General features: G+C 39.7%; 1 protein-coding gene across 2 annotated transcripts in view; it reads right to left on the bottom strand.

The window, feature by feature from the left end:
* Positions 1–13,586, bottom strand: part of ADGRF1 (adhesion G protein-coupled receptor F1) — a 56,268-nt gene that overhangs the window by 41,348 nt on the left and 1,334 nt on the right. For both annotated transcript variants that reach the window (XM_066252216.1, XM_066252209.1), the window contains exon 2: positions 996–1,124. In XM_066252216.1, the coding sequence (XP_066108313.1) occupies positions 996–1,064 (69 nt within the window). In that variant the 5' untranslated portion in view covers positions 1,065–1,124. The remainder of the gene's footprint in view (positions 1–995; positions 1,125–13,586) is intronic.

Below are 13,586 nucleotides of genomic sequence, written 5' to 3' on the forward strand. Positions count from 1 at the left end.
AAATAAATCTAAAACAAACAAACAAAGAAGTTAATGGTTCAGATATGGATTATGAGAAGAATCAAGCATAAAAGTAAATTTTGTGCCTAAGCAGCTGGACAGTTGGTGATCCCACTTGCTGATATAGAAAAGAAGGAGTAGATTTGGTGAGGAAAGAAAATCAAGAGGTTAATTTGAGACATATTAAATTGAGGGGCCTATTAAGCACCCAACTAGAGATAACAAGTAGGTAATATATATATATATAAGTGTGGAGTGCCACAGAGAGGTCTGAGATGGAAATATAAACTTGGGAGTCATCAGTGTATAGAGAACATTAAAACTGTGACCCTAGGTAAAAGCATCAGGAAGTACATATAAATAAGGAGGAGCTAGTCCAGGGGTCGGGAACCTATGGCTCGCGAGCCAGATGTGGCTCTTTTGATGGCTGCATCTGGCTCGCAGACAAATCTTTAATAAAAAAAATAATAACGTTAAAAATATAAAACATTATCATGTATTACAATCTATTCATTTCCTAGCGCTTATGTTCATGGTTGTGGGTGTCTGGAGCTAATCACAGCTGTCCTCCGGGACAACACCAAATTTTTATTGAATAATGCGTAACATACATGGGTTGTTGTATGGCTCTCATGGAATTACATTTTAAAATATGTGACGTTCATGGCTCCCTCAGCCAAAAAGTTCCCCGACCCCTGAGCTAGTCCATGGATTGCTAACACCAATCCATACATAGGCTTGCTCTCCATCAAGGATGCCAGAGGAGTGAACACATTGAGCTTGAAAAGATATCCAAGATCCTTATTTTATAGTTAGGTCATCTAAGCTCCAAGGCCACCCAGCTAATATTATTAATGTTGAAACAAGAACCCAGAACATCTGATTCCAAGTCTACTGCATTATGTAGGTTCAGGTGCTAGGGAGTGATGAAGTCTAAAGCGCCAAAAAGAGAGAGGAGGGGACAGGGAGGTAAAGCAGACTGTTAGCCAACTCACCTCCAGGAGGCCAGCGCCACCCTCAGTGATTGTGAAGAAGGAGAGAAGCCACAGCACCCGGACTCTCATCTTTAGCGGTCCTGTCCTTCTCCCGGACTGAACACAAACAGCTGGGTTCACAGCCTGGGACTAGACACGCGGTGTAATATGCAAAACCGAGACACAAGAACCAGTAATTCAACTTAAAATTTTTAAATGCACACAATGGTAGCACCTAACTGAGACAATCAGAGGCTCTAAGTCAGTGGTTCTCAAACTTTTTGAAGTTGAGGTGCATTTAAAATTCTACAAATAATTGTAGGTGCACTATATACAAATTTATAAGAAATATGTTATAATAATTAAGTCAAATATTAAAAAAAAAATATAAAGTCTAAGCGTGCTTTTATGGTAATTAAATGAAATAAATACAACAAAATTAAATTTATTCTGACATTAAAATACATTTTATGTTACATTTTTTTGTTATGCGTTTTAGAATTTGTAAAAAAAGAGGGATTAAAAAATAAAAATAGAAAAGAGTTATCTTTAGATATATATAGAGAGATAGATACATTCTTAGTAAGATTTAGTAAATTCGGCAGGTCCGGGCACAAATGTATTTTTTCATTCTTATATTTATGAGAAACATGAGCCTGATGTATCCTAACGATTTCTTCAATATTTGGGCATATATTTGAAAGGCAAACTCTCATTTCCTTATCTATACATTGATGAATTTCTCTCTTTTTACTCTTAATTGTGTTGAGTGCAGTAAACCCCCACCATACATATCATCTTAACCTTACACCAAACAAAGGATAGAAGAAACTTGCCTCCAGTCTTTCCGGGGAATGTGGTTGGGGTAGTGTAATCCAGCACCACAGCTTAATAGCCTTTTGCAACCTAATCAGGCAAGTGAGGAGGGGGATTGGGCAGACTGTCAGTTTACCCCAATTTCCTGCACCTCTGTCCCCCAAAAATCTAAACTCCCAAAACCCTGTTGGTTTTTTGGTCCCCAACAGGCACATATTTCTCTGGAATACCATAGGGCGCACTGGAAATCTTCTAGGGCGCACCAGTATGCCCTGGCCCACACTTTGAGAACCACTGCCCTAAGTGTTTAATTATTTTTTCCATTTCATGTACCTAGCCTGAGATACTGTGATTTCCACTCCCATTAAAAAGTAGTGCCCTGGCTGGATGGCTCAGTTGGTTTAGAGTGTCATCCTGAAGGCCAGAGGTTGCTGGTTCAATCCCCAGTCAGGGCACGTACAGGAACGAATTGATGTTCCTGCCTATCTCGCTAAAATCAATCAATAAAAAAAAATTTAAAGAAAAAGAAAAATAGTAAAGGTCTGTCTTTACAAAAAATTAAATCCCTTATTTTTATACTTACGTGTATAAAAATCCCTTACTAGAAAATTCCTTGAGAGGCTCTCTTCTAGGTGAGCAAATTTGACTAAACCTGGGATATTTTTTTTTCTGGCTCAAATTGTACTATTTTTCAAAAAAATCATTATGCATTTTATTGCAATGTAATAATATTTACTATAAATATATATATATATATAAAATAGAAATAAGCCAAAATAAGATAATAACAATTCATAATTTTAAAACCTATTAAATTACTATTTATGTGTTGCATATTTATAAATCTGAGATTTCTACAAATGTTACTTGTAATAATTTTTATATTATTTTTCAATTACAGTATATAGTCAACATTTTTCTGTATTATTTTCAGGTGTACACCACGGCAAATAGACATTCATATAAGTTACACTATTTTAAAATCATGACTTGCTAAACTTTGCAAGTAGATGTATTTAACATCCAGCCCTTTATATTTCACTGAGCTCTCCTTTTCATCTCAGGGGATGGAGGGTGGGCGGAGAACCATTAGGATAACCAAGGACTTTTAGAAACATTAATATATGGAACGACTCTAAGTAGGTAAGTATAAAAATAATCATGAACCAATCCAGCGAATTTTTATCTCTATAGTTAATGTAGTTTGCAACAAACTGTCTTCGATTTTATGGTTATCTCAGAATAATTTAGACAAAATTCAGCACATGGTCATGGTCACAAAATTAATCACTTAGATCCATGTTATTTCATATGAATGAAAAAAAAATCATGGTAAATTAGAACCGTTGTGTCTGATATAGCTGCTAAGCACATGTGGCAACTTATATTTTAATTTTAATTATAATAAGTGATATTAAAACCTCAGTTTCTCAGTCTCTCTAGCCACATCTCTGGTGCTTTGTAGCCACATGTGACTTGTGGCTACCATGTTAGGCAGCGTCGACACAGAACTCTTCCAGCACTGCCAAAAGTTTTTATTAGGCATGGACTATTACTTAGCCTTTAAAAATTAGGGGTTCCTGTCACATGCTATAATATGGATGAGCCTTAAGGACACTCTGTGAGGTGAAATAAGCCAATCACAAGAAGGCAAATACTATATATTATATGTTTGTTCCACTCGTACAAAGTAGCTAAAGAGTCAAACTCATAGAAACAGAAAGTAGAATGCTGGTTGCAGGGCCTTGGAGAAGGGGAAATGGGGAGTTGTGATTCAGTGGGTATGAGTTTCAGTTTTGCCAGATGAATGAGTTCTAGAAATCTGTTGCACAACAATGTGACTGTACTTCATGCCACTGAACTTGTACACTTAAAAAAATGGTTCAGATGATACATTTTATGTTATGTGAGTTTTGCAGCATGATATTTTTTAATTTTTATTGGATGTTAATAACCACTTCCTTATAGTCTCTCACTGTTTCTTTCACATCTCTATCAGAATAGATCAAAAACCAGGATTGCCACACCGGATAACCTACCATTAGAAAAGGTGCCTTTGATTGGCAGTAGGAAAGGCAGAGCTGGGCCCTCCCCTCCAGCCCTCACCTTGCTCCCTGGGTGTTCTTTCAACATCATACACACCCTGCCATCCCCCAAAGCGCTTCCCCACACCTCACTCTCTGATCTACAGGAAAAGAGAAAAACATCAGAGACAAGGTGTTGACTTCCAGAGTCATGGCCGACAGGGCAGCAGAGACATTTTCTAGAGCTTCCCCGGGGAGCCTGGAAAATAAGCAATGGGACACACACCACTTTCATATTTACCTTCACCCCCAAGGGTAAAGAGAGGGGAACAGTCCTCTCACGTCCCCACCTCTGCCTGCCGCGACTCCTCCTAAATCTATTGCTTTAACTTTCTCTGGCCAGCGGCCTGTGCACCGGATCTCATTCTTCTAGATCCGGTCCCGGAACTTACCTGCTCTGTGTCCTCGTCCCTCTAACCCGGGCTTTCTGCTTTCCAAAAGTGACGGCCCTTTGTCTCTAGGGCAGTGTTTTTCAAATATTTTTGAGTAGGTTTCATAAAAAGTATATTTGTACACACAAACACACACATAACAAAACATGTTTATATAATATAAGCATATATACAGACATAATAAAATGTGTGTGTGTATATATATACATAAAAATAACTGAACAGTTTTATGAAACAGAACTTAATTCTTTCTCTGAGTCATGTCCTTGTATATTTTCTATTTGTTATTATTTTGTTCTTTTTTTTTTTTCCTTTTGGTTAATTATCACCTCCAACCCCATGGCTTTCTGGGTACCTTCTTGGGAGCGGCCATCTTGCAGAGGGAGCGTGTGCTCTTCCTTCCCATCCCCTTCCCCATGTTTCTTCCGCCTCCAGGGAAAATGTTTAAGGTAGATTCCTGGGTACCGTTTGGGCCATGGTTTTAGTGCTGGAGCTTTCAAAGAGGGTAACAGTCTCCGTGCATATAGGTCTGCTCTGTCCTCCCTGCGCCAGGGCCTGCTTCCAGTGGGATGCCTGGCCCTCATGTGGCCCTTTCTCTCCATCTCCTGCTCTCTGAAAACAATCTTCTTTGTCCCACATGCAGCCCAGGCTTCAGGCTGCAAACCCAACTCAGCAGGGCCTGGTGACAGCTCTGGGCATGGTGAGGGAAATCGCCTATACCCTCACCCTCCTAGGCCCCCTTCCTCCCACACTGGAAAGTGTATTTGGGGCTGTTTCTGTGGACTAGGCAGAAATGGTAAAACTTAATTCACTGTCAGGGTTTCAGACCAGTGATCCCCAGACACTGCTCTGTAGGCTCATCATGAATAGCTAAAGTATTTTAGGACATATACATGTTTTAGTGTGTGTGTGTGTGTGTGTCTGTGTGTGTATAAATATACATTTCTTTCTATAGTCAAAAATATGTTTAAAATACTGTGGTGGCACAGTGGATAAAGCTGAGGCTGCTGATTCAAAACCCTGGACTTGCCCAGTCAAGGCACGTACGAGAAGCAATTCCTACGAGCTGTTGCTCCCTGCTCCTCCTCGTCCGTCCCTTTCTCTCTCTCTCCACTCTATAAAATTCAGTAAATAAAAGCTTTTTTTAATGATGTAAAAATACTGCTCTAGAGACAAATATCCATCACTTTTGCTAAGCAGAGAGAATAGGCTAGGGTGGAGGGAGAGAGAAAAGAAGACATTGAGGAGCTCCTTAGAAACTACAGGTGCCCCCATCCCAAACCTACTCTGTCTCAGACAGCCCGCCCAGCCTTCCACATTGCTAGAGCGACCCAAGTGATGCTGAGAGTTGTGATTCTAGACTGGTCCCTAGACAGAAAAAGAAGAGGGCTAAACTGAGGCTAATTCTGTGATTTGATTTTTTTTTTTTTTTTTTTTTTTTTTGGCATTTGGGACCCAAGCTTGAACTAATTGAAACTTTTTCCTCACTTTTGGATGCATACAGCTCCTTCTGGGATAAGGTTGGGAAATTGGTTTTCAGATAAATAATAAATAACTTGAGTGTTATATTATTCATTGTCCAGAATTATTTTTCTGAAATTCGTATGAAGTCCTCAGAACAACACCTGACAGATGGTAAGACTTAATTATTATTAGCTATTAATATTAACATTGCTAACATTTCAATCTCACCACCAGTTTTTATAATTACTTGTTGAATTGTATCAGAATTGGACTTCAATTCTGAGTCAATTTAACTTAATAATAAATAATAGCTACTTCTGTGTTGATGCAAACCTCAGGGTATTTTCAGCACTTTCTTTTCAAGCTGGAAGCGTCTTAATTATTCAAAAACTTCTCAGAATCAGTGTGTCCTTGCACAGATGAGGCGCTGCTGCTGTTTTCAGAGCAAGCATGTTTCCAGCACCCCTGCTCTGAGGCAGCCCCAGGCGGTGACGCCTGACCCCCAGCTGTGTTGGCACCGGCTTCCTGGGCAGGCTTGGCCATGGGAGGACCACCCCCTCCTCCACTTCCTTGAATTCATTCAAGTAAATTCACCACTGATAATCCCTGTCCTTCAGTTTACGGAGAACAATCATTAGAATTTGCTATTAAGCCCCTGGAGAGAGGTGACCATTGTTTCCCCATTCTTCCAGTTATATATTTATGGATTCCAAATATCATTTATTTATGTCAACAGCGGTCCCCTTATCAACAGTCGTGCTTAGTTGGAAATGCTCACACCTACTCTTTCCAACACTTTTAGCAACAGTCTAATCTTAGGCACAGTTGAACCCTTGGGTTATTTCCTTGTCATCCATATTTATGAGATTATGTTTCTTCCTCTATAAATAGAAGACTTTCCAGTAGAGATGTCTCCCTCCTCTGTTTTGGACTCACTTGTGCATCACACATACATACACTCTCTCTCTCTCTCTCTCTCTCTCTCTCTATCACACATACATACTCTCTCTCTCTCTCTCTCTCTATCACACATACATACTCTCTCTCTCTCTCTCTCTCACACACACAACAAGAGTAGAGTTCCAGCTAGGATCTGAAAGAACTCATGACTCAAATAGTGGTTGTTTTAGAGGCAGAGAACCTGTAAAGCCTTTATTTTATTTTAGCCCTCATTTTATGAGTTTCTGGTAAACTCTGCATTGAGATCTGTCTTTGTACGGAAATCCTTGGGTCATTTACCTTTGAGAAGAGTTTCTTTGTGCTTTTTGAAGTAGGCGGATGTGGTGGAGAAGACAGGTGAAAATACAGGTGGGGAACAGAGACGATAACCAATTTTGTATCTGAAGAAAATGTTTGGAAGTTTGGTAGACAAACTTCTTCAGGAAGAAGTATAATATAAAGATATTTAAGAGCTCAGTGATTTTCTGTATACACATTCATGCACAGTAAGATTTTAAATACATATTTTATGTTTTAGTATGTTTATATGGTATAAACATAGTAGAAAGAGACCAAAATGAATTAGACCTTACCCCAAGTCTGTCCCTCACCTGTTAGAACCTGCAAAAGTAAAAAAAAAAAAAAACCAAAAAACAAAAAACCTCTCCTCCACTATAAAATAAGGTGAGCTCAGACCCATTCACATTCAGATTCTTTTTTTTTTCTTCAGATTCTATTATTATATTCCCATTTCTCAGTTTCTTTTTATATGTTATTTACTAGTTTTTCTCGTTAGTGTCCATTAGTCATCAAATCTAAGCTTGGAAAGATTAAAATGTTTTTACAGGACTTGACTCCTGTTTTCTCCTCAGACTAGGTATTATCATTTTTCTTCCTGAGGTATTTTTAAAATTTTTTATTAAATTTATCATAACATTGGTTAATAAAATTATACAGGTTTCAGGTGCACAGTTCTATAATATATCATCTGTGCACCGTATTGTGTGCTCACCTCCCTAAGTCAAGTCTCTTTCATCAGTATTTATGATGAAAGAGACCAGTCCCCATACCAGCTCTCTACCCTCTCCCACCCTTTTCCTCCGGTAATTACCATGCTGTTGCCTGGGTCTGAGGGTGTTTTTCTTTGCTTAATCCCTTCACCTTTTTCATCTAGTCCCCCACCTCCCCTCCCACCTGGCAACTGTCAGTCTTCTCTCTGTTATCCATGAGTCTGTGGTTATTAGAATTCTGGAACATCTTTTGAGATAGGCTGAGAACTTCTTGCGAATTAAGTCTTTAGTTGAGAATGGAGGTATGATTTTTAAGACTTCTGGAATTATAAGGCTGGAATAAACCAAAGGAATTATTTAGCTCAGTCATGCCTTCCCGGGACACTTTACCAATTTGCTCAACTTCAATTTGCTCAACCACTGTATAATGAGCGCTTCCAATTCCCCGGGCGCTGTGCCAAGCACAGAACCGTGCAGGGAGAGCCTTCACTGGAGCTCCACCCACTAAGAGAAGCCCCGGAAGCAGTGAGCCAGACTCACTTTTGAAAACCGGCGCTGGTCACTGGAGTCTTTTTGCTCCAGGGTCCCTACTTAAATGATCTGATGTTTCTTTGAATGGGTCTCCTTCGGAGTCCAGTTTGTGTGACCCTACCTCCTCAGCTGATCCTTTTTGATCCCAAACTTGAGATACATAGTTTACAAGTCCGTGTGTCCTTTGCCACTCACTGGAACGACAGCTCGAGAGCATTTCTTCTGCCGCTGGTGCTGGCAGCCTCGCACAGCCTGTTCCCTTCTGACAAGGCTTTGGGTTTGTTTTTTTATTAAATCTGTTTAGTCTGCACTTTGTAGCTTAGAAGAGACCTGGGATGATATGTTGTTCTTAGCTCATCGTCCAGTAATTCTCGTGTCCTCATAGAGTTCATTTCTCACAGGTAACAAGTCCAGCCCAGTTCCTTTTTAAAAAATCTGACTGCCAGCTTCCAGGGTTTGGCTCTATTCCAACTCCATGTAACTGAAGATTTTTTCCTGTCCCCCATGAGTCAGCAGAGCAGAAGTTACCACCTAGCCCTAAAGGAGAAATAATGGCATTCCAGAGAAGGTGCCAAACTGTTTCTTCCAGCCAAGCCTTCGGCTTAGCTTTGGGGACCCAGCCCTCCCGGGATTCCCAGTTCAGGCTATTCACCTCTCCTCTGCAACACTTTACTCTGCTTACAGTGGGTAAAGCCCCAAGAATCTTAGCTTCCTTTTGGATTACTTGCTTGGAAAAGTACCTAAACAGCAACTCAAGGATGGTGATGATGGTTATATAATAAAAAGAAACAAGAATAATTCTCTCTAATTTACAAAATGCTTTCATATGTCTTGGTCTGTTATTTTGGCCATCTTGTCAATTACACGGGAATTGTTTCCTTTCCACACTTGCAGAAAATGAGAAGGACAAACTTAAATTCTATTTCCCTATATTTCTTCCCTCCGAAGAATCTAAGATTTCTCCTGGACTATGGGACAGTTCATTTTGTTGCTCGAGAAATGATTTTTAATAAAGTCATGATTGTTAATTTCCTTACACATAAGTTCCTTACAGATAAGCTCTCTGAAGAAGAAAACTATATGTTGCAAAGCTATTCTGACAAATTTGAATGTCACTGGTGTCTAAGGATACTCAGTTGTCTTAGAATAAAAACACAATTCATCAGGCCTACTGGAAAAAGCCTACAAAACAGGCTCAGGGGGGTCTTCATATGTGAGTGCTCAGATTAAAGATGTTATAAAGTGTCTTGTGTAACCTGTTTTAAATAAGAATAAAACAAATAACAAATAATATCTGACTTTTCATTCAATGCTTACACTGATTAAACCTTAATTGTTTAAATCTACCAAGGGAAAAAAAAAACAAAATATTCTTTAAGTTTCCCCATGAGTATTAACAGTATTTTCATTATAATTTCTTAATGAGTAAAAGCCAGGTTTTCCACCATAGCTCCCAAATGATTCTTTTAGAAATACAACGAGTTGCCTGGCCTTCCCAACTCTCCTTCAGATACCATGTTAATCTATATTCTAAAACCCCCCAGACTCCACACTATGGACAGATGAAGAACAAATGTGTTATCAGGGCAAAGTCGTCGTTTGGACTCCTAGAATCTGCCCTCAACTGTTCCTGCTGTGAAGCTTCCTGTGCGCCCTTAATTCCAGGCAAAGTGGAATTTTTCTAGGTTGGAGTAAAAATGTAGCTTCAAAGGGTTTATACATTTTGAGTTTGGGTAGCTATGGCCACATCACCCTCCTAGTTCACACCTGCTTACACTCTCTGGTAAGGTGCAGAAATACTGCTTTCATCACACTGTCCCCAACGGCTTTTTGATATTTGCCAAACTGATAGGCAAAATTTATTTCTAATTGCTTTAAATTTTATGTTTTTGATTATTAGTAGGATCGTTTTTCAGATGTTTATTGGCCATGTGAAGGTTTGTTTTCTGGCTTGACCACTTAAGTCATTCTAAGTTTTTCTATTAGAATGTTCTTTTTTCTTTTTCTTTTTTTTTTTTCTGGTTTTGGGAATTTCATAACTAACAGAGGCTGCTTGATATAGAGCCCAGTGTGAGGCTCTTTGCCCTAATTTCTTTGCTATTCTTCTGATATCGTTGCCCATACACAGCACGAGGGGCCACCTCCAATCTTCAGAGTCCTGCTGAGTTATCACATGGTAGTAAAATTGACCTTTCAAGATACAGGATGCCTGTTAGACATCGTAATGCTGGTGATTGAGGCCATGGGGTTCGCCTTGGATTCGGGCAGACCACACTTTTTTTCCTTCCTTAAGAACTACTTCTTCAGAGTTCTTTATATCGCATGAATATTAGTTCTTTGTCACTTGGGTTATAAATACTCACTCACCATTGGTTTTCAGTTTTTTAAAGTTTTTATGTTGTCATATTCTGTACAAAAGTTTAAAGTATTTTTGAAATCATATCTGTCAGTTTTTCTATATGGATTTAAAATGTTTTTCTATAAGAGATTATAAAAATATTCTTCTGTATTTTCTACTAACACTTATTTAAATGTTCAATCTTTCTGAAGTTATTTCAGGTTTTGGTATGAAATACGAATTTACTTTCATTTTCCTCCACCTGAGTAGGCAGTTATCTCAACAACGTTTATTGACTAAACCATTCTTTATCAAGACCATCTTGATGACTTTTATCAGTTTTAAAGACCACTTTGTCATATAATAAAATTCTGACTGCAGTGGATAGAGCATCAAACAAGAATGCAGAGGACCCAGGTTCAAAACCCCAAGGTCACCGGCTTGAGCATAGGCTCATCTGGTTTGAGCAAGGCTCACCAGCTTGAGTCCAAGGTCGCTGGCTTGAGCAAGGGGTCACTTGCTCTGCTATAGCCCATATTTGAAAGCAATCAATGTACAACTAAGGTGCCATAACAAAGAACTGATGCTTCTTATCTCTCTCCCTTTCTGTCTGTCTGTCCCTATCTGTCCCTCTCTCTGTCTCTATCACGCACAAAAATATTTTTTTTACTTTTTTAAATTCGACTGCTATCTGTGCCATTTCTTTTGCTAGTTACTAGCTTAATTGGTAACTTGGTCAAAAACATAGAAGAATGTCCTATGTCTAAGGGATGTATCATTAAGTTTCCTACTAGAAAGAATTACCATAGCCTGATTCTCTAAGTAATTAAGCACAGGGAAGTCTTCAAGCAAAATTTGGCTGAAGTATTGATACAAACACAAGTGGGGAACGTTTTGATGGAAAACATAGTCTGCTTAATACAACGTCTCTGTACCCAAAACGTGAAGGTGTGAATCCATTCCATTGTGACAAGCTGCCCTGACACCACAAATTTATAGTACACGCCTACTTATCTTTAAACAATAAAGGGACCCAGATTTTAAAAATTCTATCTTATGACAAGCAAACTATCTTCAAGGTTTCATTAAAAATCTTTATTTTAAAAAGCTTTATTTAAACCAAAACCCAAAAACCCTGGAGTTTCTAAGTTTGTGGGCCTCTGGAGATTAAGAACTGACATTTGCCCTGAGGACGCACAGGCCCATGAGGACCTCATAGCCTTCATCAACAAGACTGAGCTACATTTTGCACAGGTTTAAGGGGCTACATACCTCGTTGCTGCTGCTCAGCTGTTTGTATTTTATTTGTTCAGCTGTGCATAGGGAATGTACTGTAATTCTATGAAATGCCAGGGCAGTTTCACACTTAATAATTCTTATGGATTTTCATCCTCAGCTCGTCTGAGCCCGGTTTTCCATCTGGCACTGAACAGGAGCCCTTACTAGATTATCCACGGCTCGCTGGGAGGGCTGGTAAGAAGGCATCGGCTCTCACTACCAGTTTTGTGTGCTACAGCAGTAGAACCCAGAAAGGCTAGACCCAGCTGTGCATGTGAGAGTACTTTTCAGGCCTCGAGGCCATATAGACCTTTAGCATTTTCCCTCCAGGTTTCTAGGCTATTTGAACAGCTATGATGACTGTGTATCTATCCAACCCAGAACTACGAAGACCTTGACATCATGGGCAGACCTTGACATCCCCAGAGCTCTTTGTTTCTCAAACACAATCTAGGAGAGTGTGTTGGGAACAGGGCTTCCTCTGCTCAGTAGCTGTGGGTAGACCCTGCCAGAGAACTAAAAGAGAACAAGGCAAGGTATCTTGAAAGTTGCAAATACGTATGTTTAGACTGGGTGGAACGTGGTTTTATATGAAGCAGCCTTAGGCAAAGCTGGGGATTCGGTGACATTTTTCCAGGTGAGGCCACTCCTTTCCGAATCACTCACCCCGTGACACGTGCCCCAACTACTGCTAGCGCCCCGTAACCTCTCACATCTCATTTACATTTGCTCCCAACCAAAGTGCCACTATCAGTCTTTAGACCAGGGGTCCCCAAACTTTTTACACAGGGGGCCAGTTCACTGTCCCTCAAGACTGTTGGAGGGCCAGACTATAAAAAAAAAAACTATGAACAAATCCCTATGCACACTGCATATATCTTATTTTAAAGTAAAAAAACAAAACGGGACAAATACAATATTTAAAATAAAGAACAAGTAAATTTAAATCAACAAACTGACCAGTATTTCAATGGAAACTATGGGCCTGCTTTTGGCTAATGAGATGGTCAATGTCTGGTTCCATATTTGTCACTGCTAGCCGTAACAAGTGATATGATGCGCTTCCGGAGCCGGGATGCGTGCATCCCGCGTCACCGGAAGTAGTACTGTACGTGAGCGACGCTGCTACATACAGTACTCCAGGAGCACAGGATATGGATGCTGACCACCAATGAAAGAGGTGCCCCTTCCAGAAGTGTGGCAGGGGCCGGATAAATGACCTCAGGGGGCCGCATGTGGCCCGTGGGCCGTAGTTTGGGGACCCCTGCTTTAGACCATAGTTTTAATGAATGTGTCCATTAATTTTTTTTCTAGGAGGAAATTTACAGATCTTTAACTGTGGAATGAATGACCCAAACGGACATATGGGCACAAAAAAGTTGGCGCTTCCCTTCCCCTCACTCAGAACAGCAAGTGCTAAAACCCGTAATGTGGACCTCATCCCTGTTTTAAAAATAAATAAATAAATAAATAAATAAATAAATAAATAAATAAATAAAAGAATTGACCGTCTTCTCTGAGAAGCAAGACAGAGATACCTATGAGACGTGTCGGCAACAATTCACATGAATCTGTGATTGCACACAAAATAGGAGCGCTTGCAAGTCAAGCGCCTAAGACTCAACACGGACCTGCTCCCATTTTAAATCTTCACGCTTGTTGCAAATGAATTAACTGGAGCAAGAGAAGTGAAATAATTCGCTCGAACTTATACTTCATATTAATGGTCGAATGAAGTATTATGTGGTCATTATTACAAA

Source organism: Saccopteryx bilineata, chromosome 1 (assembly GCF_036850765.1).
Source record: "Saccopteryx bilineata isolate mSacBil1 chromosome 1, mSacBil1_pri_phased_curated, whole genome shotgun sequence".
Lineage (NCBI taxonomy): Eukaryota > Metazoa > Chordata > Mammalia > Chiroptera > Emballonuridae > Saccopteryx > Saccopteryx bilineata.